We start from the raw sequence: 25,972 nt of genomic DNA on the forward strand, positions 1-25,972 counted from the left end.
CCGAACGAACTGGCTAGCTAGCTATTTTCTAACCGGGCCTCTCTGGACTGGCTCAGACCCTTGCTCCAAACTCAATGGTGCCTACTGGAATTTGGGGGAGGGGGTTAGCTAGGACGAGTGGGCGATGCCTAAGGCCTCACAAAAGGTTTCCAGTCCGAAGCATCATAAAAATGAAAAGGCGAGAAGTTGCGCATGACGATAGCTGGTGTTATTAATCAGCCCGTCTGCACAAATAATGGACTGTAGGTATTGTTTTCCTACGGGGTGATCATTCCATTGGGTGTATCTCCAACCAGTCGGAGCAGCAGCAGCCAAAGCAAGGCCCTTTGCACAGGCAGAGAAGTTACAGTCAGGGCCGGCTCTAGCTTTTTAGCTGCCCCAAGCAAAACAAAAACCAAAATCACCCTGCAGCCGGACTGCCGAAGCAAAAACAAACCAACAAAAAAACCCCACGGCAGGGCGGCTGGAATGTGCAGCCCCAAGCTTGGCTGGAATGCCGCCCCTTACAACGTGCCGCCCCAGACACGTGCTTCCTGGTCTGGTGGTGCCTGGTTACAGTGTTGTCTGGACTTTTTCTGACCTGTGCTGAATGGCTGTTTGCTCCAGCCCTCCCCATTCCTTCCCAGTCTCTTCACCTCCATGTCACTCCACACCTGCTCCTTACCCTCTTCTCCCCTGACCTACCCTCACCCCCTTCGCTTCAATGTCCCCTCTCTCTTCCCTTTTCTTTCCATTTAGCTGATCCTCTCCTTGTGGAGTTTAAGGCCAGGAGGGACCACCGGATCAGCTCCTAATTAAACCCACCTTAAAATAAAACCATGGAACTAACTTGACATTTTCCTCCACCACCTAGCTCATTCTGCATATGTTATTGCTCCTCCCCCCACCTGCTGTCTGGCTGGTCTATTTTAATTGAAAGCCCATCAGGGAAGAGACTGTCCATTACTCTGTGCTTGTGTAGAGAGTACACAGGGCCTCATTCTTGGTTGGGCCTTGGACACTACTGTAATAAACGTGTTTAATAATAATACATACGTGGAGGAGATGTATTGCACTCACGCATGATGCAAATGTGGATCACATTTAGAGTTTGCAATTGCTGTTATGCAACATGCCCATGTGACAGATAAAGTACTGATCTGATTTGATGCCCATATTAATCCCATTCTCACTCCGGATTACTAAATATTCCCTGCATCGGAATTTGGATTTAAATGCAACCGGAAGATTATAGGTAACAACTGAACTGGACTTAGTTCAAGTCTATTCAATAAGGTTTTACAAAAAATAAAGTAACTCAAGAAACAAGGTTTTCAACAGTGTGTTTAAATGATATTTGAACGCATCAGAATGACCTTATCCAGCCATGTATATTTTCCTGAGTGAAAGTAGCTGTTAAACACTAGCAGGATCATCTCCAGAAGTGAGAATTATGAACTGCTTTAATCAAGTCCCAAAGAACACTTTGTCATGCAACACAGAAGCAGGAGAGTTTGGATTTTCAAATGCATTCAGTGTTGGTCCTGTTGAAGTAAATGGTAAAACGCCTGTTGGTTTCAGTTGGAACAGTTAGGCCAATGCTGATGGTTTATGAAAATCCCATCCTGGCTGTCCTAATGATAGCCTGGGTAACAGAGGGGCATTGCCAGGTCTTGCACTGTTTGCACAAAGCCACTGCATTATGGGAGAGCTTGTGTCAATCAGAACAGCCACAATGTGACTCATTTAGGTCCAGTTTGCAGGGCCACAATGGAAAGCGCTCTACGTGCACTTTGATGAAACGAAGAGAACAACAGGCTACCTGACCACATAGACCAGTGGTTCTCAACCGATTTACCATTGTGGACTGCACATGCAGCTCTCTCTATGTGATGTGGGCTGCATCCACACAATATATATATACGACCTGTATGGCCCGGAGGATGTCACATGGGCGGCAGCTGTGTGCTGCTTGGGCCGCAGGTTGAGAACCACTGACAGACATTGAGAGTAGGTCTGCATGACATTGAAATACCCACAGCTGGCCCATGTCAGCTGTCTCGGGCTCACGGGGCTGCAAAATTGCGGGGTAGACTTTTGGGCTCAGGCTGGAGTCTGGGCTCTGGGACCCTCCCCTGTCGTGGGGGCCCAGCGCTTGAGGGCCAGCCTGAGCCTGAAAGTCTACATTGCAATTTTACAGTTACCCAGCCCAAGCCCTGTGAGCCCGAGACAGCTGGCATGGGCCAGCTGCAGGTGTTTGATTGCAGTATAGACATACCTTCAGGGCCCAATTTTTAAAGAAGAAAACCCAAGGTGCATGTATCAACAGATGCATTCAATTGCAACCGTACAGCTGCAAGCCGAATTACAGCTGTACGTGCAAACTGGCCAGTTGCAAATACAAATTCACCGAACTACCCCTTTGTGCATGCAGACACCTAATTTGTATGTGCAATTGCAGTCATTGGCTGTGCAACCTAGGTCCAGATTGACGTGCGGTTTTGGATCTCAAACGTGTTTTAAAACATTGACCTTATCTTTGAAAGAGATGGTTGTGTGGATGACAATTACATTTCATTTTCCATCTGTGTAGATGCTTAGCCATTTCAGAGCCACCCCATGCTCTGGGTGGCCCTAAGCCTCTGACTGGGAGTGGATGACAGGGGTGGATCACTCGGTAAGTGCCTTGTTCTGTTCATTTCCTATGAAGCATCTGTCACCGGCCACTTGTCAGAAGACAGGATACTGGGCTAGATGGACCGTTGGTCTGACCCAGTGTGGCCGTTCTTATGGTCTTATATTAACTGTAAAAATGGCAAAACAAAAACTCCCCATACCTATCTGACAATTGGCAAAGCTCACAAGAATGCATTTTCTAAGGTGCTTTCCAGCTTTTTTTAAAATCCTTTTTTATTCTCACAGCTGTTTATACAAACTTCTTGGAAGCTTGAAAGGTAAATCTGTTTTCTTGTCACAGTATGCACATTCCCACATTCCCATAATGCCATTCTGCTATTGCACAGAGGTACAAAGGTCTTTAATGTAGGGTGGACTGTATGTACTGGAATGCTGGCATTGTTATGGATGATGTGTTTGTTTTATTTTAAAAATAGAATGTGGCTTATTGATGGTATTTTGTTTTAACATCTGCATGGACTTGGCAGAGAGATGGGGGGAAAAAACCGAGGTCAGATTTCGGGCATTCAATATTTAAAGTGTCCCTTTAAGTCTGATAACAGAACTAATTCAAATTGTCCTTTAGTTGTATTTAGAGGTTGAAAAATCCTGTATCATTTTTCATGGCAGTTCTAGCGTTGTGTTATCAAGATGTAACACGTCAGAGTTATTTTTGATTCTGGGCTGTTTTGTTTCACTATTCACTCACATCACTCCACCTGCAAGATTAGGAATCCCAAATTCTGTTAGCTTGTTAAGGCTATTTTTCTACATGCTCACATAACATCTAAATACGATTGAGCCTCACAGTTCATGTTCATATTTCTCAACTTGGCTTTCACCATAAATAAATAGTGTGGAGACCTGGGAGGGTGGTTCTTGTCCAAAACCATGGTGCAGTTTTGTTCAACTCTGTAATGCAGTTGTCGTGCTTCACCCAAGTGGTGGCTGCATTTCAGAAGTGGTTGCAGTGATCCCTGTGCATAGACTGTAAAGCGCTTTGGAACCCGTGTGATTGGAAGGAGCCCTGTAAATGTGAGATCGTCCTCATACAAAGTGTTCAGCTAAAACCTATAGAGCCAAGGAGGTTTTGGTGACGATTTTAGAACACAAAAGTTGGGACTGAAGGCAGTGGAACCTGCAGATGCACAGCACCTCTGAAAATCAGGTCAGAAATTTGCACTTGCAATTACTTCCCTCTGCGTTTTCACACCTGAAAGCAGTTGTGAGCACAAATCCTGCCACTTACACCGATGATAGTTGTGAGAGGAAGGATGGTCTCATGGTTAAGGCATTGGACTGGCACAAGGTTCAATTCCTGGCTCTGCCACAGCCTTCCTGTGAGACCTTGGGCAACTCACGTAATCACTGTGTACCTCTGGCCCCACGGGTGACACAGGGATGAGAACACATGCCTACTTCACAGGGGTCTTGTGAGGGGAAAGTCGTGAATGTTTTTGAGGTGCTCAGACATTACAGTGATGGGAGCCATATAATAACATTTCCTCGCTCTTATATAGTGCTTTTCATCCATCGATCTCAAAGCACTTAGTAGATAGACTATACAGTTGTGGCCCTTAACAACTTGCTAATTGTTTTAGCTAACTAAATATGTATTTGAAATTAGTTAGCTGCAGTATTCAAGGGCTTGCCTTTAATAAGTACAAGGGAATAAGCTGAGGCTCGCTTATCTGTCTTCAGTAAAACTGGCAAGGTTTGAAGGGTCACCATTGGAATGACCTGATTTGTGGTTTCAAGCTGGTACTTAATTGTGGTCTTTGCATTCACAGCTAACTGGGATCCGAAAATTGCATGTGCAAGAAGAATACTATTGCTGAAAAATCTGGCCCAAAAGCATCTCTGGCCAAAAGCAGATGGAAGCTCTGTTGATGTTACTGGTGTCTGATTATGCATGAAGAGGTGAATACAGATGGGAGCAGAGGACTGGCCAGAGTGGATCAGACCAATGGACCATTTGGTTTCGCATCCTGGCCCCCAACAGCGGCTACACTACAGAGTTTACATCTGCACTGCCTGTAGCGCTGCTAGTGCAGAGCCCTTGCATTGACTCAATTCCTCCAGCTGCTGCGAGTGGCGGTAGCTATGGTGGCAGGAGAAGCACTCCCTGTCCCCGACATAGCGCTGTCCACACCTACGCTTAGGTCGGTGTAACGTACGTCGCTCCGCGGAGTGGCTTATTCACACCCCCGAGCGATATAATTTATACTGACTTAAGCTGAAGTGTGTTCAGGCCCTAAAAGTTGTTGACATTGTTGAAATTTGTTTGTTTTTTTCCAGGGGGGGGGGGGAAATCATGCCTTTTTCTATAGTTTTTTTTTTAAAAAAAAACCATTGACAACGTTATTGAAATAGTCATGCTACATTGGCACTGGTATCTCTCAGCATGTCTGAGTGAGAATGCCACACATCTTCCATGCTTCTGTCAGGCAGCACGTGAACACTGGCTGATATGACAGCGTTTCCCTTCAACCCTCCCAGAAACAGTGCTCCAAAAGGAGCAAGCTTCAGCAACAGGCAAAGCCGGACCTCCAGTAAATGAGGGTAGCTAGCTTCAGGGCGTTGTAACAAGTGAGAGAATGACAGGTATGCATGGCTTTAGCCAGCAAAGTAGGAGTGATGTAGCTTTGCTTATTAAAGGTTGTCTGATACTTTTGTCCACTGATTGAGCTCATGTGACTCTTCATGAATATGCAAATTCACAGGTGATTTTACACACACACACACACACACACACACACACACACACCCCTGCTCACTGTGACTAGTCCTCCTCTTGCTCATTGCTTGTGTTAAACCACTCACAAGGCATGACATTGCACCAAACTTGGAGCTGCAAGATTGCAATGATGGCGCATTGGCAGGAAAATATTTGAGCTTGGTATCATTTGATCTACCACTGTTCTATGTTGACAAATGATAGATGCCTCATTAAACCACTCGATAGCTCAAAGTTATATGCCTCTCCACAGGCTAGCAATAGCCAAGTGTGCGTCTGAAGCTCTCTTATAGTAGCTCGTTGTAGTGTGTATACCCTGCCATATGGTTTTAAGGACCAGCTGCTTAGAGAGAGTCTTTACTGATAAAGACAGATGGAGAGGGATTTCTTCCTGACAATAATATAGCTTTTGGATGTGCGACGTTTACCAAGGGATTTGGCCTATTAATCAGTGTTGTTAGCATATTGATTTAAAAGCTGCCAGGGGTTATTTTAAGGAAACAGTTCTTACACCCGTTACTGGAAAAGCCATCAAGGATATGAGAAAGGCAACTCACTCTGTTACATTCATAGGCAGAAGCTGCCGAAACAAATAACTTTATAGGCTCCCATTCGTACCTGATGGCCATTGTAGGAAAAGGGGACTAGCCGAGCAATAGGGAAACCTGAAGCTTTTCCTTCTGTTGGGAATAAATTGGCCTTTCTGGTGCTATTAAAAAAAAAAGTGTAAAAAAAAAAGGGGGGGGGGGGAAAGGAGGCTCCTTATTTAAACCAAGTATCGAGTCAATCGGTGAGATTCCAAAGGAAAGATCTACAAGTGCTTTGTCGTCAGAGAGATGTAATTGCTTTATATACATTCAGTTGAGGATTTTTCAAAGGCCTTTTAAATCCAATCGGGGCCCTTCTGAAAGCTATCCTGGGTATGGCATTTATTTAAACACAAGTAGGCTGACCGGAGGCAGGTTAGTTTTATGGGTGTGATTAGAAACCAGGGGAAATATTCCTAGCTCTGCCATAGACCCTTGCAGGACCTTGGGCAAGTAACGACCCTCCTTCCGCCTCCCTTTTCCTCTATGTCAGCATTTCCCAAACTTTGGCTCCAGAGCGTGGTGAGCCGTGTGCTGTGCAGCGAGAGGTGGCCGCATGCCCTGCCCCCACCGGCCCCGCGCTGCACTGTGTGTGCTGCAACACGTCGACACACTCGCTCCACGGCACAGGGGGTGTCAGCTGCGCAGTGTGGAGCCCGCAGGCCGAAAGCTGGGTTGTTTCTGACCCAACCCGCAGCCAACACTTGTAGTCAGGGCCCCTGAAGGCCGTGTTACCAGCGGTGAGCCCAAAGGAGGTCATGGCATCAAAAAGTCTGGGGACCACCACTCTGTGAAAAGTGGGGGATCCATGCTAAAACCTCTTCCTCACAGCGTTGATGATGTGTGGGCTGGCTCCCTGGAATGAAGACACTCACTCACGCAACCGATCTTGCCAGCACTTGCATATTTGATTCATAGTAAAAGCTGGTAACGGGCAGTAATCATTCAGTGTTAAAGGCTCTATGAGGGAAACATTAGTACATGTTTAAAAACCAATTGTTGTCCAGGACTATTTTTCCTGGAGGACATAATTACTATTTAATCTGACTCATGAGACTTTTAACATATAAGCCTTTACATCAGTTCAGAACGCAGCCATGTGGCGAGTGCTTCACACTGGCACTGGAATCTAGCACATCATGGCAGACACTGCAGACCTTAAACGGACGCTCACCATTTTATTTATTTAGTCAATGTTACAGGACGTGTTTTGGCAAGTGTGGAACACACGCCAGGGGTCGCCACAGAGGCCACCGCTATGTGTAACGTTTACCAGAAGAAATCAGTTTCACAGCACAGTAGGTGACAGAGCTGAGCATACGTAGTTACTGATGCTGAGGCAACTGTTTCAGAAGCTATGAAATCTGGGGACCAAAAAACTTAGCTCCCATTTTAGGCACCAAACTAAATCTGAGATGTATTGAAAATTTTACCATGAAGTGTTTCACAAGGAGAACTGCTGGGTGTTTAGTTCAATTTGAAAATCTCTCTCTTATTTATAGGCCCTACCAAATTCACAGCCATGAAAAATGCATCATGGACCGTGAAATCTGATCTTTTGTGTGCTTTTACCCTACGCTATGCAGATTTCACAGGGGAGACCAGCATTTCTCAAATTGGGGGTCCTGACCCAAAAGGGAGTTGTAGGGAGATCGTAAGGTTATTTTAGGGAGGGGGGATTGCAGTGTTGCCACCCTTACTTCTGAACTTCCTTCAGAGCTGGGCAGCGGGAGAGTGGAGGCTATTGGCCAGACACCCAGCTCTGAAGGCAGCACCCCACCAGCAGCAATGCAGAAATAAGGGTGGCAATACCATACCATGCCATCCTTACTTCTGCTCGGTTGCTGTCGGTGGCTCTGCCTTCAGAGCCACTCTCCAGCTGCCCAGCTCTGAAGGCAATGCCGCCGTCAGCAGCAGCACAGAAGTAAGGGTAGCAGTACCGCAACCTTCCCCCCTCCCCAACTCCTTTTTGGATCAGGATCCCTACAATTACACCAGTGTGAAATTTCAGATTTAAATAGCTGAAATCACGAAATTGATCATTTTAAAAATCCTAAGACCATGAAGTTGACCAAAGTAGACTGTGAGTTTGGCAGGGCTCTACTTATTTATGGGCCTAAATGGAAGCAGAGCTCTTTAGGAAACCTGGCCACTCATGCTTCCAGATGTTCTGCTGGTCATGGAACTATACAGCCAGCAATTGTGGATGTCCACATCAAGGCACCTTAAAAGGAGTTTGATTTTCTAGAAATGCTATATATCCTCCTGGGAAAATCAGACTTCTTCACGGTGACTCAAACTGGGCCTCCAGCGTCACTAGTCATTTTAGCCAACCTTAGCCAGGTGCTTTTGGGAGCTATGTTCAAGTCACCCTACTTGTTCATGAACTAGGAAGGGAACATAACTCCTGCCTGTGAGAGGGTGTCAAACTTGATTTACGGAGGAATATCCTGCATGCGTAATGGGTGCTGAACAAGTTCACATAGTGCAGGAATACCCTGGGATAGTCAGTTCTCAGGCAGTGGTAAACAGCTTGATTACACAGTGGAAATTTCCCTTGCATTGCCCTCCATTCTCCACATGGAGCGGGAAATGCTTACCACTTGTTAGACCACATCCGTCGTATAGAAAAATTAGTTCCCGCCTCTACTGAAAATTGAGCAACTGGGCAAACACCCACCTTCCTTTCTTTCTCCCATGCTTGGAAGTCATTCCCCATAAACATCCACACAGCCACTCCAAGAGCTACCTTCCACGCTCTCCTCCACTGCAAGGACTACAAAAAAATGTAAGAGTTGCTGCACCCCACCAGCCTGTCTCATTGTTGCCGTATACTCCCCTGTCTACGGCCAACAGTTGACTCTTGTTTTATACATACATGGTTCCTGCCTCAGGGGCTTACAATCTTTTAGGTCTGCATCTGTACAGCCCCTAGCACCTGGGGTCCTTGGTTGTGACTATGGTATACAGAAATACAAATAATAAATGGGACTGATTCTGCAGGTAGACAGCAGTCATGTGAATGACAGTTTGTGAAGTTGCTGGAGCTTACAGGGAAAGGGTCACGGCCCTTTGATTCCACACACTAGGGCCTGCGTTCTCACAGCACGGAGAGTGCTTATTGTTGCCACAACTATTGAAGCAAAATGGAGACGGCTCACAAAGCCTGAGACAGGCCAGCAGCCTTTCATGCCAGTTTTAGTAGCAAGTAACAGCAGAAAATCTACTTGGGGGAGGGCGGGAAATGCTGTTTATGCAGAGGCCGGTTTCATGGAACCAAATGCTGCAATCTTAACCATAAAATGTTGCAATACATGCCGGTCAGGTGGAGGCTGTCTCCTTGATGCTCAATCCAATTTCACACTCACACATAGGACAGAAGGAATGAGGTACACAGAGTGTTTCCTGGTAATAGGCTTCAGATAAAGATTATGTGAAGAAAAATAGGAATTTGTTTTATGCTCATATGGTAAAGGTCACTCAGGCAATGCCTAGGGAGTAACAAACAGCCCTCCCAAGGGACATACTAGACAGTACTTACAGAACCAACGTCCCTAACAGAATCGCAGCCCCAGCCCCCTACAGAGGTGTTGTTTGTAATGGAAGTTGTTAGTAACATCCAGCCCTTAGCTTAGAAAAGTCAAGAGATAAGGCTGTACCCATCCATTCAGAGTGAGGTTTACCCAGAAAGGTCTCTTATCCCTGCCCTTGTGTCACCCCACAAGCACCTACACTTCTGTTTTTGTCATCTCTAAAACCTTGTCAACCAAGGCTAAAGAAATAAGGCAAATGCAGGTAGCAATATACGGTGAAAGAGGTGGAGGACATAGGCAGATACACTTCCAAGTCAAAGGCTAGTTGTGGCTTTAAGGCAACACGCTGACAGACTAATAACCCTCAAACATTCTGTTTTTCCTGTTCTACATACCATTTCAAGACTATGATGAGCACAGTAGAGTGTGCCACTAAACTCATTAAAGAGCTGCAGGATATTTAAGACTAAAGAGTGTTAGTCTCTCTACTTTTATTATGCATAGCTTTCCTCCCATTCCATACTGTTGGGCTGATGGTCTGTACAACTCGAGTTTAGACCTCTGTCTTCTACATAACAGGAGACATTACGTCCAACTCCACCATTCATTAATGCAAGACTTGGAAGATTAGTTCCTTTTACAGTAGTTACTGAACAAAGTGCTTCTATTTTACCAAATCAGGGTCTTCCTTTTCCATATTGGATTAGAGCACAAAGTGGGTGAGGCTACATACTTTTGGAGATCTGTGCCTGTATAACTAGTTTACTCTTAAAGTCATTTAAAGTTCTTTATATCATTGGTTTGCAGCCTTGTCCATGGAAACTAGAGATTCACAACAGAAAACTGACAACTTACCCTTCTCATTAAGTCATTGAGAAGAATGTGGGTTTACAATCCCTCTCCCTGTTCGCAACCCCTAGTTGAGGGATCAAGTTTTGGGTCATCACTTTTCTTTTATCTCAACACCCCTTGATCAGAATAAATTAGACTATTTACGTAAAAAGAAGTTTATTATAAAATAAATAGGTTTCCTTTAGGTTATGCACATACCTTAAATATTAAATACAGTAATAAATATTTACAATAGTATAAAACTCTGTACTTACATACTTACAGAAATAAAATTTAATTTAACAGTTTCGCTTAACCATCAGAAAAGATTTTTCTATTAAGCCTTAGAAATAAATTATAAGCATACTTGACTCCTGAAAAGAATGCAATACTTCATGCACAACATTTGGTTTGAATCGGTTAGGGAAAGTTCTCAAATGAGATCATAAGGACACAAGTCAGCAAAAGGAGATTTTTAAGACAAAGTACTTTAGAAAATTCTGTGCATTTCAAGGGGGGGAGGGGAAATCACAATAACTTTATAGATATTGTTAATATTCAGCACAAGCGGTAGCATCTGACTCTAGCTCTTCTCCAGAAGAGGGGTTCTCTATTACCGAGACTAGAAAATATTTGATATCTTAGACTTCTAGGACTTCAACTTTTATTACTTGAGGTTTAGTTGGAAGTGCCAAGATCTGGAAGCCCAGGGAGAAAGCTCTGGACAAGGAGATCATAGACAGAAACGACTAATAAATTAACTGGCAGAGGTTCTGTAACAAAAGACCCAAGAAATGGGTTTGCTTCCACATTTTCTGGAAGTTCAGAGTGCTCATGTTTTCTTTAATGAGTATCTTAGCTGGGGCAACAGCACCTAGTTCTTGATCTTATGAACTTAGGTTTTCTTCTAGTACATTGGACAATGAAAAGCCTGGAGACAATCTACAAGAAGCAATGGTCTCAAGTTGCAGTGGGGGAGGTCTAGGTTGGATAATAGGAAAAACTTTTTCACTAGGAGGGTGGTGAAGCACTGGAATGGGTTAGCTAGGGAGGTGGTGGAATCTCCTTCCTTAGGAGTTTTTAAGGTCAGGCTTGACAAAGCCCTAGCTGGGATGAGTTAGTTGGGGACTGGTCCTGCTTGGAGCAGGGGGTTGGACTAGATGACCTCCTGAGGTCCCTTCCAACCCTGATATTCTATTATTCTAATTGAAACTCCAAAGCAATCACTCGGTCCAGCAAACGCATGCATAACGTTACTCATATGAAGAGTCCCATTGAAGTCAATGGAACTGCTCATGTTCGCAGGATCAGGGCCCAGGTTGGTTACAAAAGGAATCTTCAGTGAGATCATGAATAGAGTTTGGGGAAGAACCAGAGTCAGGGCTTGTCTACACCATGCTTTAGGCTGCACTAGTACGTCATGTGCAAACTGGAGTAGGTGGACCCTGCTGGCACTGCAAGCTTCCCAGTGCACACTGATGCTTGAAACAGGACGATGTCAATCTGCACTAGGGAACCTGTAGCATGCACCAGCAAGGTCAACACAGACCAGTTAGTCCACAGCACACTAGTGCAGACTAGAACTCAACCCCCGCTGGTGCAGACACGCCTTCAGATTCCTGGTCTGCTGCTAATAGAGCAGATACGGCACGTAGGATCACAGGGGTGGGAGAAGAAAACTCGTGCCCACACCTGTCGTGCACCTCCAGTCACAAAGGTCTGGGGAACAAGCTTAATCAAATCGCGTCCTGCTTCCTTTTGTGTAACGATGGGGGAGAAAGGGGCAACAAGCCCTCTGTTCTCCTTAAAGCCACGATCTCCCTTAAATGGAGATTTCCCGACAACAGGCCTGACTGCAGGACATTTGCAGCAAACAGCAAAAGTCAAAAGGAATGTTATCCAGGTAGCAGCAGAAAGATGGTAGTCTTCCATCAACGACAGGATGGGGCCCACTGGCAGCAGTTCCCATGTAGCTCCCGACAGTGGTGCTTTTAACACTCTAGTTGCAACATCCTCCACATTGGGCAGCCAGGATGTGTTGGCAGCAGCCCAGCCCAGCCAGCTTCTCAGCATCAAATTGTTCTTCAGAGGCCTCCCTACAGGATCGGTGTTGATTGAGTGGGGCCTCCTGGCAACAGCTCCTAGTGGCTCCAGCACTGGCCATCTCCTACATGCGTCTTCATGAAGGAGTTACTCTGCAGCTTCGGCAAAGGTCGTTTCAGCTTCACGTTCTGCAAGAGACAGACTAAATTGTACCATTTGAAGGGCAATGCAAGTTCTGACCCAATTTGAAAGTCAAGCCACAGCAGACTGAACATTTAGTCTTTGCTGTCAGAGTCTATATGCTGAAAGATTTGGGGTTTCTTACTGCCTTTCTCTAAGCAGTTATCAAAGAAGCTTTAAGGCCCGAATACTTGTTTCCTTGAAAAAGTATCAACTGGTCCAGGCATAAATCTAAAGCTATGGGGCCAGATCCCAGCTGGTGTAGATCTGCATATATCCACCAGCTACAGTTTACACGGGTTCGAGATGTGGCCCCATGGCCTGTACTCGAGATTATTCTTTCCAGTTATTTCTTGGCTAACTCTATCAGCCTCTAGCTCATTGACCGCAAGATATGCCAGGGGTCCTTGGCTCTGAGATTAGACCTAGTCCTTTAGCCAAGAGGGGGGAGGGGGGAAGTGATTGATTACTCCATTAAAAAAAATATCCCCATGCAATCTGGATTTTGCATAAGTAGGTGAGAAAGCTAGATTTTAAGGGATTTTAGGGAGCCTGGAAGACAAAGCAGGACTGAATGGGTCAGAGAACTGACAGGATACCAAGTCATGTGGAGGTCACTAGTTCATATTTAGATGCAGCTAGGACATGACAAGGTTTTAGCCAAGGCGTGACATGCATGAGAATTTGTTTTACAGCACTCAGTTATGCCACATGCTGCCTTCTCCTCTGATCACCCCACCCCATGCAAATACATGCTGGTGGTGTCAATTCTCCAGCAGGACAGATGCCCACATCACAGCAAGCTGGCACCACTATAGGCACTCAAAAAATACAACATCTGTATTGACTGACTAGACATTTCTTTTCCTCATGTTTAAATATGGCTCCTGCAGTCCGAGGCAGGGACAAGATGTTAGGAAGCTTGTGCTGTCCTTGTACGGAGGAATTTTGGTCTCCAAGGCCAAGTCTGAATGACTGTTTCATGAAGCAAAGTACTGACTTCAGTTATTTAGATACTACCGAGTCTCCCTCGGTAACAGAATGAATAGAAAAACCCATGACAGGGAACACAGTGCTTGGCGCCCTCCCCCCAGGCAGTCCATGCACGGTTTCTTCTTCCGTCATGACTCAGAAGTAGTCTATGGCCTCAGAGGGAGCATGCACTTCAAAGTGCCAGAGCCCATGGGGAGGGAGGCTACGTACTGCTCCCATACTGAACAATGGCTTTCCCTCACCTCCAGCCCCTCCTGTGAGCCGGGGAAAGCAGACAGAAGGAAGCGTTGATGCTGTTAAAACAGCAGGAATTTCTGCACAGGTTTGTCAAGGCTTGAAGGAGACAAGAGGCTACTAGGTCATTCACCTGGGACCAGGCATTTCAGGGTCTTCCCATCCCTTGCCTCGGCACATGACGGGAAACAGGTTCCGCAAGTACCCACAAGGCTATTACCCACACCAGGAGTTTGGGATCCTGTTTCCAACAGTTGTGCACAGAGCAAGAGTCTTAAACTCCCAGTTATGCAGAATTAGGAAGCGCGCGAGCGTTTTGTGGATGGTGCAAGCTTAGAATATCATCGAACGCACGCAATGTCATTCTGTACCTGCGCTCTCCTTTACACGCCAACATGGCCATTTCCAGTCTCTTGTCTGAGCTTTTTTCTTTCCTCCTTTTCTTCATATTGAGGATACGTTTTCCTGACCCTGTGGAGTCACAAAGCATTAGGGTTTAGAGCTCATTCGGAGTGAGTAGGTTGGTCCCCCATCCCGAAAGCGTATCCTCCAATAGTCCGACTGTAGCTGTAAGGAACCAGCTTGTGGAAAGCAGGAGCACTGCTTGTTTGCTAAGCATTTTCCGCCCTGAACATACACTGCTGTAATCCTTGCACAGCTCCAGGGATGGAGCCAGCAAAAGGAAATTCCAGTTCTAAAATACTGGACATTTCCAGGGGACTTTTCAGCCCTATGCTTAACCCTTTCTTGTAATGGGTCACAATCCTCATTTTGATCAGTTTTTACCAGGATTTCAACGGGAACAGGCCAAGGTTGAGCGCTTTTGATAAATTCTACCTTAAGTACCTTGTCCAAGATCATACAACGGTTCTGGAATAGAAGCCAAGAATCCAGCACCACCCCCGACTGCCTGCTTTAACTACGGTCTTATTACTGTTCTTAAGACTTTGAGGACTTCTTGCCCAAGCCATAGGTCAGCAGGAGAAGGTTTTAGACCGTTTTTTGCAAACCTGAGGCTTGTGCCTAAAGTGCAAGTTTGTGGAAGGTCCTAGTTGGACAAGACAAGTTTAATTCGATTTTAGTCAGACACTTTAATATATAATCCCCATTTTAAAATCAGACTCTGTGCTTTACAAATGTGAACTAGTTACTCTTCACAATACCCCAGAGAATGAAAGACGTATCCCATCTGTAACGTGGCCAGTTGTGTCTGCATCAGCATTTCTTAAAATGAGATTTAAGTATGAAGCAATAAACAGACAAAAGTGCACACCTTTATTTCCTGAATTGCAGGAATGGGTACAGCATGTACCTAATTCAGTTATTATAGTGTCATCTGTCTAGTCTAATTTTAGATCCTGGCTTTTGAGTTTGCTTTGCATGATCCCAAGCTGCAGTACAGTATGATTTATTGCGTAATCAGCTTTAGTTCCACAGGGGCACATAGGCTAGCTCGCTACACATCATATAGAGCGTGCCCTAACTCCGTGGTTCTCAAAACCGGTCCACCATTTGTGCGGGGAAAGCCCCTGGCCAGTTTGTTTATCTGCCGCATCCGCAGGTCTGGCCGATTGTGGCTCCCACTGGCCACTGTTCACCGCTCCAGGCCAATGGGGGCTGCGGGAAGGGTGGCCAGCACGTCCCTCGGCCTGCACCGCTTCCCGCAGCCCCCCCATTGGCCTGGAGCAGCGAACTGTGGCCAGTGGGAGCTGCTATCGGTCAAACCTGCGGACGCGGCAGGTAAACAAACTGGCCCGGCCCGCCAGGGGCTTTCCCTGAACAAGTGGCGGGCTGGCTTTGAGAACCACTGCCCTAACGGACATGAAAAAGTTTTTAAAAAATGGGACATAAGCACAAACCGGAGTTCCATCAATGCATTTCACACATTATCAGCTACCACACAGTGCTCATAAGTGGCTAATTTTGCAGAGGGTGGTAAGAACAGCTTTCAAATGGCTTATTGCTAATAGAGCTCCAGATTTTGGCTACATTCAATGCCCTCAGCCTTTATCTGGGAATAGTGTTTCTATACATTTTAGGGGAACAGAGGAAGGGACAGAGATCTGATTGGCACATGCCCACATGAGGAATGCTTCACTGAAGACTGGGCTCTAGTTCATCAGTGTAACAATGGAATTACTTCATTTGTGATCACCCCGTTGCATGAGTAACATCACAGAGATAAGAATCAAGGCAATATAGTAGAGCACAAATTCATTGTGCTTTCTGGGCACCTCGCCTTGAACACATGATCTTGTGTACAAGGCATGGGGGAAGTCAACAGTTCCTATTTACTTTTTTTTTGGCATGTGCCTATTTAAGATAATCATTTAGATCACCATCTGAACCAAAATGTTGGTAAAGTCAGCAAGGTTTTGGGTTGGCAATTACTCCATGTCCCTCATGTTCAGTTTTCCAAGGGGCACCTACTTATGCAACTTAGTTTTGACTCTTGACTAGAAAGACTCTTGTTCCCTCCTGTTGTGTGTCAGATATATGGACGTTTGGTCATGTGTCGAGGTAGAGTTTTGCCTGGGTTACTTGCAAATCAACCTCTTGTCATAGAGATTACACTAAGCATATATTTTACACAGTTTTTGTCTGGTATTCGTGATCTAGAAGGCCTACTCCTATGAAGTTAAGCGTACATTTAGAGGTCTATATGTTCATACTCCACCTCCACTTCCCACCTCCCCCATGGACATCAATGGGAGCTCCATGTTCTGGTAGAGGACACTATCAGCTTAGAATGGAGCTAGTCTCCATTTTTCACCACTAGTCTCTACTTCCGTATCCTCCAATGCCACTTCTGCTCCCAGCTATGGCGAAGATTGGGAAAAGCTATACAACATAACATGAGTGACTGACCTAGACTCCCGGTGCTCAATGCATACCCCACCACCTTTTTGGTCACCTTACAAACTCATCTCCATTGATTGACCAGTTTACAGTCCAACATGGATTTTTTTTTAAAAAGTAAACTCCTCAAGGCAGGGACCAGTCTTATTTTATGCACGTGAAGGGCCAAGCACACTCAACTCGCTCTGCAGCAGTGTAACCCCAGACCATACCACGCAAGCTACTATTTAAGCTAGACTTGAAAGTGCTATACTTACTGCACTATAACAATGACGACAATCGCAATGAAGCTGATGCTGGACAGCAGAACAGCTACCACCACCAATATCGTTGTGGAATAGTTGCCTATGTCATTTCTCTTATGAGTCTTCATGAACTGTTCACCACAGCGTTCACCAAAATAATCCTGATGGCATCTGAAAATAACCCACATTAATATCAGCATTAGTTCCAGGAGCATTGGGTGGCCTGTCTGAAGCCAAGCAAACATGCACAGTCAGGTGACATTTTAGTCAACTGACACAGGGGTCCAGGTGCTAGTGTTAGAGAATTTGCAGGAAATGCAGTCATCATTCTAGCCCAAGGTTTGCCGGTATTAAAACAAGTTGAGATCAGTTTGGGTGTGATGTTTCAGGAAGGCACGCCTTTTCATTCCTTCAGCTTTCAATTTTATGACCAACTGATGAGTTCAGTGGCTCGTTATGCAGCTTATGAATTCCACCATCGTTTAATTTACATGGCAGAAAGTTTCTCATGCGTGACAATCCAAGAGGTTGAACCAAGTTGATTTCCCTCTGACTAAGCCATTATTCGCGATGAGTACCTTGCCATAGATTCAGATACACTCTTTTATAAGCTATACAACATCTGAGCGTTAACTTACTTGCATGTTACTTCTTTGAGGTCTTCTAGGTATTTGCATTCACCATGAATGCAAAAATTTTTGTACTCTCCTTCACATGGTGTCCCTTTCTTCTTCTTATTTTTCTTCCCTTTGTTTTTCTTTCTTTTCGTTTTGTCAGGATTCTTTTCCCTATCGGTTTTTGTTTGCTTGGGTTTAATCACAGGTTCAACTGGGAAAGAGAAAGTCATGTTCAGTCCAGAATTTATAAAAACTAGTCCCTTCCAACATGGAATTATACCTTAGGCCTTAACCCTACAGCAAAAGGGTGCGGAAGTGAGTCTTGAAAAAAAGAAAAAGCAAGCATTTGTATGCAAATGAATATTTATAGCTAGGCATTCGGTGGCCAAGATTCTCTCTCCTGGCCTCAAACATGACCCCTATAGAAGGATGATGCATTGTTTCACGTGGTTTTTAATTCAGGTAACATTAAGGTACACTCACTGTATTCGTTTACAGGGGCACATTTAAGCCATGAAGAATTGGCCCAAATGGACTATTCACAATAATTGCAAGACAAACCCGATTTGGCTCACTATGAGTGAAGTTCAGCAACCACTGACTTAGACCCTCCACAATCGCACCAGTGAGCAGAGGTAGCTCTTGTCAACCAGGTGCCAGCATGCACCTGTAAAGGCAGAATTTGGCCTCACACCTTAGAGTGAGGATATTCCCGATGGTTTAAAAGGAAAAGGCTGTTGTCCAATTGTCTTTGTGGTTTTATTAATACAAACAAACAGTTTGAAAGTTGTATATCCTTAGAAAGCTGCCTGGTCATCTTAGGGCTTCGGGTGGGAAGCTGCTGCTTAATTTAAATGTGTGGGGCTTTAATCAGTGCAAAGAGTCCATAACCCATCAACAAAACAGCAGCCTCTGGCTAACAGCCCAGTTTCAAGTGCAATTATCTAGCCCATGAGCCCCTGAACCAATACATTTCAGACCCAACTTATGTTCAGATTCATTTTCTCATGGAAGCCTAGACCATTTGACACAACATATTAGAGATGGGCCCAGACCAAACCCACCTTGCACAAGGAGTAAGTTCTACTTAGAATGTTGTAGCTCAGGGCTGTCTCTAAGAGCCAGATCCTTTGAATTATCACTGGAGTCATGGGCATCTTTCCACCACTGACTAATGGCAACCAGATCATGCCCCACAGCACACTGGAGCTTGCAGACTATTGGATGTTAAATACAAGGACAACCTTACAGACTGCAGATCTGACCTCAAGTCCTGTAAGTAGCCCTCTGAGATTTTCCATTGCCATTCCCTATTAAGCCTCCCTAACATATAAAGACACAGGCCAAACAGGACTATTAGCCACCATTTAAGATACACTAGTGCTTTCCTAGATAGCCGGCATACAAGATAGTTATGGGCAACTTGGAGGCTTCATCTAAGCAGGAAATAACTTAAAATTCACATTAGCAAACGTTTTAAAATCTTTGGTGTGGACAAGTTGTATTTAGGGTTCACCTCAACCAGCTAACATACAAGCTCGCCCCACCTATACTAAAGCTTTAAGAACATGCTGGACAAGACAAGTAGCTACCATTTAAAAACCCACCTTTTATCCTAGTCTAGACATACTCCAATCATTGCACAACTAACTGGTGCTTGCTAGTCACCCTATAGCTACTTCCCAGCAGAGAACTTGCATTGATTTCATTGCAAGTCAAAAAAATTCTAAGCCAGATTTTTGCAAGTCCTCCACACCAACTAGCACCTTGTGAGAACAGAAGTGCAGGGCACATATGAAAGTCCGTCCACTTCATTGGTCTGACTTTAAAGTAACTACACCAGCAAAGAACACTGGCTAGAACGTTTTACATTTTTGGGGAATGCTAAAATGTTTCAACCTCCTGCACACCACTGGTTGCCAATATATTTAGCAAACCGAGCAGTGGAATATTAGGATGCACGAATCAATGGAAGGCAAGTTCAAGGCTCATCAAAATAGTCATCTTTAGAACAATAAGATTATTCTTGCATGTAACCGTTGGTAGCCAAGCACTGAGCAAGCTCAACTAGAGAGGTCTCCATCTTTTAAGTGACCCGTGTCCATGTGATACATTATCCTGGTCAAACACGATTGGGATCCTTGGGGGCAACATGCAGAAGTGTCGCTTCAACTCACCTCTAATCGAATCATCTACAATGTACATAGGCACTGCTGGGTCGTCCTCCTCGTCATCTTCAGTATCTTCATAGTCAATTTCTGAGGGCATGGTGCTCCCATCGACGCTGTGGTCCCATGCCACAGGCACATTTTTCTCCTGCTCGGTCACATTTAGTCCTAATCCAGCAACAGGGTGGCACCCTACAGAACAGAATGAAGACGTGTTAAAGTGAATCAGGATCTCAGGCCTACCCCTCCAATCAAAATTGGCAAAAGTGTTTACCTCGGAGCGCACATTAAGCATCTCTTGAGCACATGCCATCATTCACAAGTGAGTCACTAAAGCAGCAGCGCTAAGCTTTTCAAATGCAAGTTCACTTATGCCAGTCCAAGGATTTAAAAAACAAAGACGGGGTTTTAGTTTTTCCTTCATGGCTAGGACAGACCTAAAACCCAGGGACACTTCAGGGGGCCATTCTACCCCACAAGACGGCAGGGGTTGATTTCAATCAGTTTCCCATAGAAGTCTCCACATTGCGAAAGAGTTTCTCGCTTTCCTCCTCCATCTGGCCAGCAAGGGAACACTGACCCCTGGACAGCCCAATACAGGGCCATGGGAAGTGTCATGGGATGAGCAAAACCTACTCAGCTGGCCGGACTGAAGCAAACGGGTTTCTAATCCGGATTACAGCACCGCTGCTGCCCCTGGTCCCACACGGAAAGCCAAGGATTAGGAGACCTGACCGCTGCTCAGCCCTAGCCTCCCTCCCCAGGGGACCGGCGGAACGCACCGCGACCGGACCGCGGCGGCTGCCAGCCGGCTCCGGGCTCCCCGCGCAGCGCCCCGGGAGCGCACGCCGCGCTGTGCAGGGGCTCCGGGCGCCTCCCTCCCTTCCTCACTCACCGGAGAGCCAGGCCAGCGCGGAGAGCAGCAGCAGGGCTCGCATTGGAGACGGCGGCGTGCTGGCCTCCCGGCCGACTTCACTGCGGAGCGGGGTCCCTGTGCGCGCTGAGCTCCCGGCCCCAGCTGCCCGCACTCCATGGGGAGCCGCCCGCGGCCGCCGCGCTATATAGGCAGCACCGGCCCCGCAGGTCTACGTCAGCCGGGTGGAGCGGGCTGGAGGCGGGGCGGGAGCCGCCCCTGGGTGCGCAGGGCGGCCGCCGGGAAGAATGCGTGGCCCGGAGCAAAGGGGGACCCGCTAGCGGGGGCATGGGTGGGGGAGAGCCCGGGCAGCCAGTGAAAATCGGGCAGGGCTTCCCCTTACACGGGTCCAACCTGCAGCGCCTTGCACCCACCCCGGCCCACGTGCGGGCTCAAGGCACCCTGCCTGGCACGTGTTTATCCCCCCAGAGAGGCTCCCTGGGCAATAATCTGATCGCACAGGCCCACCGCCCTTCTGCTGACTGGCCTAGGTTGGTAGGGTGACCAGACAGCAAGTGTGAAAAATTGGGACAGCGGGTGGTGGGTAATAGGAGCCTATATAAGAAAAAAGACCCCAAAATCGGGACTGTCCCTATAAAATCGGGACATCTGGTCATCCTATAGGTTGTCCTCCTTCCAGTTACACCTAGTCCAAAAAAGGCAAATGTTGAAATCTTTGGCAAATGTTCCCCCCGCCACACACACCTCTTTTTCTCAAAGTGTTTGCTGCTTTTCAGTCAGCTTGTGGGGACAGCAACAGCTGGAGTGCCAATAAGATTTCCCCGCATGTCTGCATCTGTTCTAGCTGTAATACAGACTGACTGTTTTATTTCTGAGAACAGACATTGGGTGCCTAAGGAAAGTGGGTATTATTAGCACCTGTTGCCTGGAAAGGATGGGTTGCTGTAGCCCTCTGCTGGCTCTCCCCATATACCCAGAGTCCAGCCTTACAAAACCTTATGCACAAACTTCCCTTGGATGGCAATGGGACTGCCTGGCTGTGTACAATGAAGCTGGTGCATAAGGGTTTGCAAGATTGTAGGGGATTTAGTGCAGGGACGGGCTTTTCATTACATGCAGGCTTGGCAGGATTAGAGTTCCCCAGTGAGTGAGCATTTGGTTCTGCCTCTATAGCATTTCCCCGGCGGCGCTATCTTATCAGCATGCTGCCGGGGTAGCACCAGGAGGCATTCGGCCTTGGGGGAACAACGCTTCTGGGGGCTCCAGGCTGTGCAGCCCTGATGACACCCCCACCCCACCCCCATGTGGCTGGCTGGCATGGATGGAGCCATGATTCCATCCCTTCCCTGCCCCTTTGGGGCTTCCTGAGGGTGTTCGGAGGAGAGGACTACCTAAATACCCCATTGCAGTTCTGCCTCCCCCATGAGCCTGGCAAGGGTCCTGCCACCTGGCTTTGTGATTAAGAGAACAATGCTACATCCCAGTCGTTGACTAGAAACCAGAATGAAAACCACATCAAATAAGCCCCGATTCAGCAAAGGACTTCACCACTTGCTTACTGTTAAGCCTGGGCTGACATCCTGTTAACTTGAAGCATGTGCTGAAAATCAGGACCTGTATTATTACTATTTCCAGTATAAGATGTTCTAAAGTCCTCTGAAAAATTCTCTGTACAAATGTCAGCCAGTCCCTCCCCACACCTGCCTGCCCCCCCCCCCCTTCCCCGGTTTCTGCCGTGACTCAATTACACAATAAAGTGAAAATATTGTGAAGCTGCAAAGAGTTGCCATAGGGACAGGTCGTATGTCATACCCAGAGGAATGAGGAGTTTATGGCAGGGACAATCCCGGCAGGTTACACTGCCCCCCGCGTGGGTGGAAGCAGGCTAGATATGATAGTGAATATGATTTTTCACCAGCAAAAAAGCAAGTAAAGGAACAGATGCTGAGCTCCTTACTCAGCAAGTGAGTGTTTGCTTGAGTAAGGCATGAGTAACAGCTGCATTGTATCACTTAGGCGGGGAGGGGGGAGTGGGAGGGAGAGGGGTATTGACACTGGAGAGACAGAATGCTCCCTAGAACTCCGGGTGCACATATGCTGGGTGACTGCTACTACACCTCTCTGCAGGGTGCAGCATGATACTGCATGGCCTTCCCATGATACTGCTGGGCCATTGTGTAGGGGAGCTGTAGCCCCATCTCCTCACCATCTCCCTTAGGGCACTGTGCTCCCCGCTAGCAGGGAGGGAGCTGACCCGGTGCTCCCAATGTCCACTGGAAATAAAGAGCACAGCTCCACTGACTCCATCAGGCAGGGGATCAGGTCTCTAGAGTGCACGGGGCGTATAAGGGGGCAAAGGCAGGCTCCTTGAGTCCTTCCACCATACACGTGCATGTCCGGGTGAGGGTCAGGCACAAGCTAGCCCTGACCCCAAGGTTCTTCACCATGAGAGGTGATGTCATCTCTTGGAGTCCTTTTGATGAGCTTGCGTGGGAGAGAGATTTTGGCCCCCTAAAGATTCAGGATTCAAGCAAGGACATGCTTTCCTGGAAATGAATAAGGGGAGCTGGAGGGCTGTGTTCCATAGAAGATATTTTGCATTGGCTCTTTTCGTCTAATCTGCATAGGTTGGTATTTTATTTATAGTTCAGTAAACTTATAGAATCCTCTGTTGAACTTGGTGGCGTTCCAAGTTATTCATTCATTCATCCCGCCTTCTTCCCTGTGTCACACACTCTGAAGGGCGATAGACAGCTCTCAGAGAGGAGTCCATCTCAGGTTAGCTCCATATTTAGATCCAGGTCAGTCTGTGACCCAGAGACAATGGGCTAAATCGTCAACCAGTGTCTGCTAATTGCTGTCACCCACAAAACACGAGCTTATTAAAAGAGGGAGATCTAAAGAGGGGGATTCCAGCCCAGCTGATGACCCATGTGGGTGTTAATGATTACACAGGATGGAATTTTTTAACAACCAAGGAAATTCATTAAAAGAACACGAAGGTTGCAAAATCAAGCACTCAGATGTTTGGACATGCAAGAATTACGGTAGCCTGTGCAGCCTAAATGTGGCTCCCTTGTGTGTGTGCACTTTGATAAAGTCTTTAATTACATGATTCATAGATTCATAGATTCTAGGACGGGAAGGGACCTCGAGAGGTCATCAAGTCCAGTCCCCTGCCCTCATGGCAGGACCAAATACTCTCTAGACCATCCCTGATAGACATTTATCTAACCTACTCTTAAATATCTCCAGAGATGCAGATTCCACAACCTCCCTAGGCAATTTATTCCAGTGTTTAACCACCCTGACAGTTAGGAACTTTTTCCTATTGTCCAACCTAAACCTCCCTTTCTGCAGTTTAAGCCCATTGCTTCTTGTTCTATCCTTAGAGGCTAAGGTGAACAAGTTTTCTCCCTCTTCCTCATGACACCCTTTTAGATACCTGAAAACTGTTATCATGTCCCCTCTCAGTCTTCTCTTTTCCAAACTAAACAAACCCAATTCTTTCAGCCTTCCTTCATAGGTCATGTTCTCAAGACCTTTAATCATTCTTGTTGCTCTTCTCTGGACCCTCTCCAATTTCTCCACATCTTTCTTGAAATGTGGTGCCTAGAACTGGACACAATACTCCAGTTGAGGCCTAACCAGCGCAGAGTAGAGCAGAAGAATGACTTCTCGTGTCTTGCTCACAACACACCTGTTAATGCATCCCAGAATCACATTTGTGTGTTTTTTTTTTTTTTGCAACAGCATCACACCGTTGGCTCATATTTAGCTTGTGGTTCACTATAACCCCTAGATCTCTTTCTGCTGTACTCCTTCCTAGACAATCTCTTCCCATTCTGTATGTGTGAAACTGATTGTTCCTTCCTAAGGATCACATACTATTTTTTCCACAGTCTCTGTATTCTCAGCTCCAGTACCCTGCTCCACAGCAGCCAGGAGCAGTAATTGCAGAGAAAGTCCCAATCAGCCCGTGCAACCCTTGGGTGAAACATGCTCAGTCTAGACGGAATCTTCAGAGAATTTAGTTGCCAAACTCTAACAAGTATCTCCTGAGTGTGTGTGAAGTGACATTTTCCAAAGGCTTATAACTTGGCCAAATGTGGATGTTTTTTCATGGGGCAGCAAAGGCTCATCCCTGACATATAGTCAACCACCCCTTCTTCCCCCGCCAAATTTCAAGTCCCTGTTCCCAAACATGGAGGTGTTCGGTCTCAATGAAAGGGCTGTAGGGATTTTTTTCAGCACTGGCAAAGCAATATATTTTTTCCTATCCTTGGAAAAAAATGGTTAAAACTTTTTCAAAAAGTTCAGCCTGAGACAGACACCTGCCGTGGGAAATTTCAACCCAAACGATGAAAAGTTACAAGCACTGGAAACAGAGCAACCTTAGTTGGTAGCGCTGCCGAGAACCAATTGTAGAACAGTAGCGTCTAGAGACCCCAGCCAACACCAGGGTCCCACTGTGCTAGATTCAAACACATACTAAGAGATAGTCCCTGCCCCAAAGAGCCTACTACTCTTATGGCCTAAATAGGCAAGGCAGACAAAGGGTGGGAAGGGAAACAGAGGACAAATGTCTTCTCAAGGTCCTACAGCAGGTCGGTGGCAGAATCAGGAATAAATCCCAGGTTTCTTGACTCCCAGAGCTGTGCTCTACCCTACACCATCTCTCCTGCCAACGGAGCTGCCAACGGAGCTTCCCTGATCCACAGAAGCAGAGAATTCGGCCTGATTCTTTCAGTGAACTTTTTGCAGAGCTTTGGTGTCCTTCTTGACATTGCTGAGGTTCAACTATGACAGTGAACTGTGCTATTTGCCTAATTCACACTCTTCAGAACTTGCCCGTTTTAAAAATAAAAAGCAGAAATGCCACCGTTTACTCTGCCTCTGCTGGAGGCATCAAGCTTGCCTTACCTGTCTCTTTTGTTAGCTTCCAGGGAGTTTTGAATCTGAATAATGCTCGATTAATCTCAAATATTTTCCTATACTTGTTCCTTCCGCATGTGCTTTCAGGGTCACATTCTGGTTGCCTTACTTATGGAAATAAGGCCATCGAAGAGCATGTGATTACCCTCATTGGAGGCCCTGGAAGGTGGATGCAAAAACTTTCTTCAGTCGTTTCTCTGGAAGATGATAGTCTGGCCAAATCTTGATTCATTCCCACAGTCTCCTGTCCCCAGTCAGTGGGAGTGCTAGTAGCATCATGAGAATTCCCGAACCCCTTTGGAAACATAATAAACACGTGCCTTGCAAATTAATGCCCATTTCAATTAGTTTCTGTTACTGAGGGCCCAACTCTGCCATCCTTACTCACCCCGAGCAGCATCTAAGGCTTAACTTTAAGCACATTATTAGTCCCATTGAAACCTGAGGCCCAGATACCCACCTGGGAAAACTGGCACCACTC

At 46.3% G+C, this 25,972-nt stretch overlaps 1 protein-coding gene and 1 long non-coding RNA gene across 3 annotated transcripts in view; one reads left to right on the forward strand and one right to left on the reverse strand.

The window, feature by feature from the left end:
• The window catches only part of LOC135983527 (uncharacterized), a 139,369-nt gene extending 134,259 nt beyond the window's left edge, over positions 1–5,110 (forward strand). For both annotated transcript variants that reach the window (XR_010601204.1, XR_010601205.1), the window contains 2 exons: positions 2,573–2,656; positions 4,446–5,110. This is a non-coding gene — a long non-coding RNA (uncharacterized LOC135983527). The remainder of the gene's footprint in view (positions 1–2,572; positions 2,657–4,445) is intronic.
• A 5,393-nt stretch (positions 5,111–10,503) lies between these two features.
• Positions 10,504–20,778, reverse strand: AREG (amphiregulin). The gene is made up of 6 exons (XM_005283992.3): positions 20,578–20,778; positions 19,692–19,874; positions 17,536–17,725; positions 16,910–17,068; positions 14,165–14,264; positions 10,504–12,574 (listed from the first exon to the last, which is right to left on the reverse strand). The coding sequence occupies exons 1-5, from the start codon at positions 20,618–20,620 to the stop codon at positions 14,177–14,179; spliced, it is 663 nt and encodes a 220-aa protein (XP_005284049.2). The 5' UTR covers positions 20,621–20,778; the 3' UTR covers positions 10,504–12,574; positions 14,165–14,176.
• Between the last annotated feature and the right edge of the window lie 5,194 nt (positions 20,779–25,972).

This window comes from Chrysemys picta, chromosome 5, assembly GCF_011386835.1.
Source record: "Chrysemys picta bellii isolate R12L10 chromosome 5, ASM1138683v2, whole genome shotgun sequence".
Taxonomy (NCBI): Eukaryota; Metazoa; Chordata; order Testudines; family Emydidae; genus Chrysemys; species Chrysemys picta.

Bases quoted from the DNA above. Each gene is read 5' to 3' on its own strand.
- AREG (XM_005283992.3), bottom strand. From the start codon at position 20,620: ATGCGAGCCCTGCTGCTGCTCTCCGCGCTGGCCTGGCTCTCCG. The intron at 19,875-20,577 runs GTGAGTGAGGAA...TCTGTTCTGTAG, and splicing joins CGCGCTGGCCTGGCTCTCCG to GGTGCCACCCTGTTGCTGGA. The intron at 14,265-16,909 runs GTAAGTATAGCA...GTGACTCCACAG, and splicing joins GTCGTCATTGTTATAGTGCA to GGTCAGGAAAACGTATCCTC.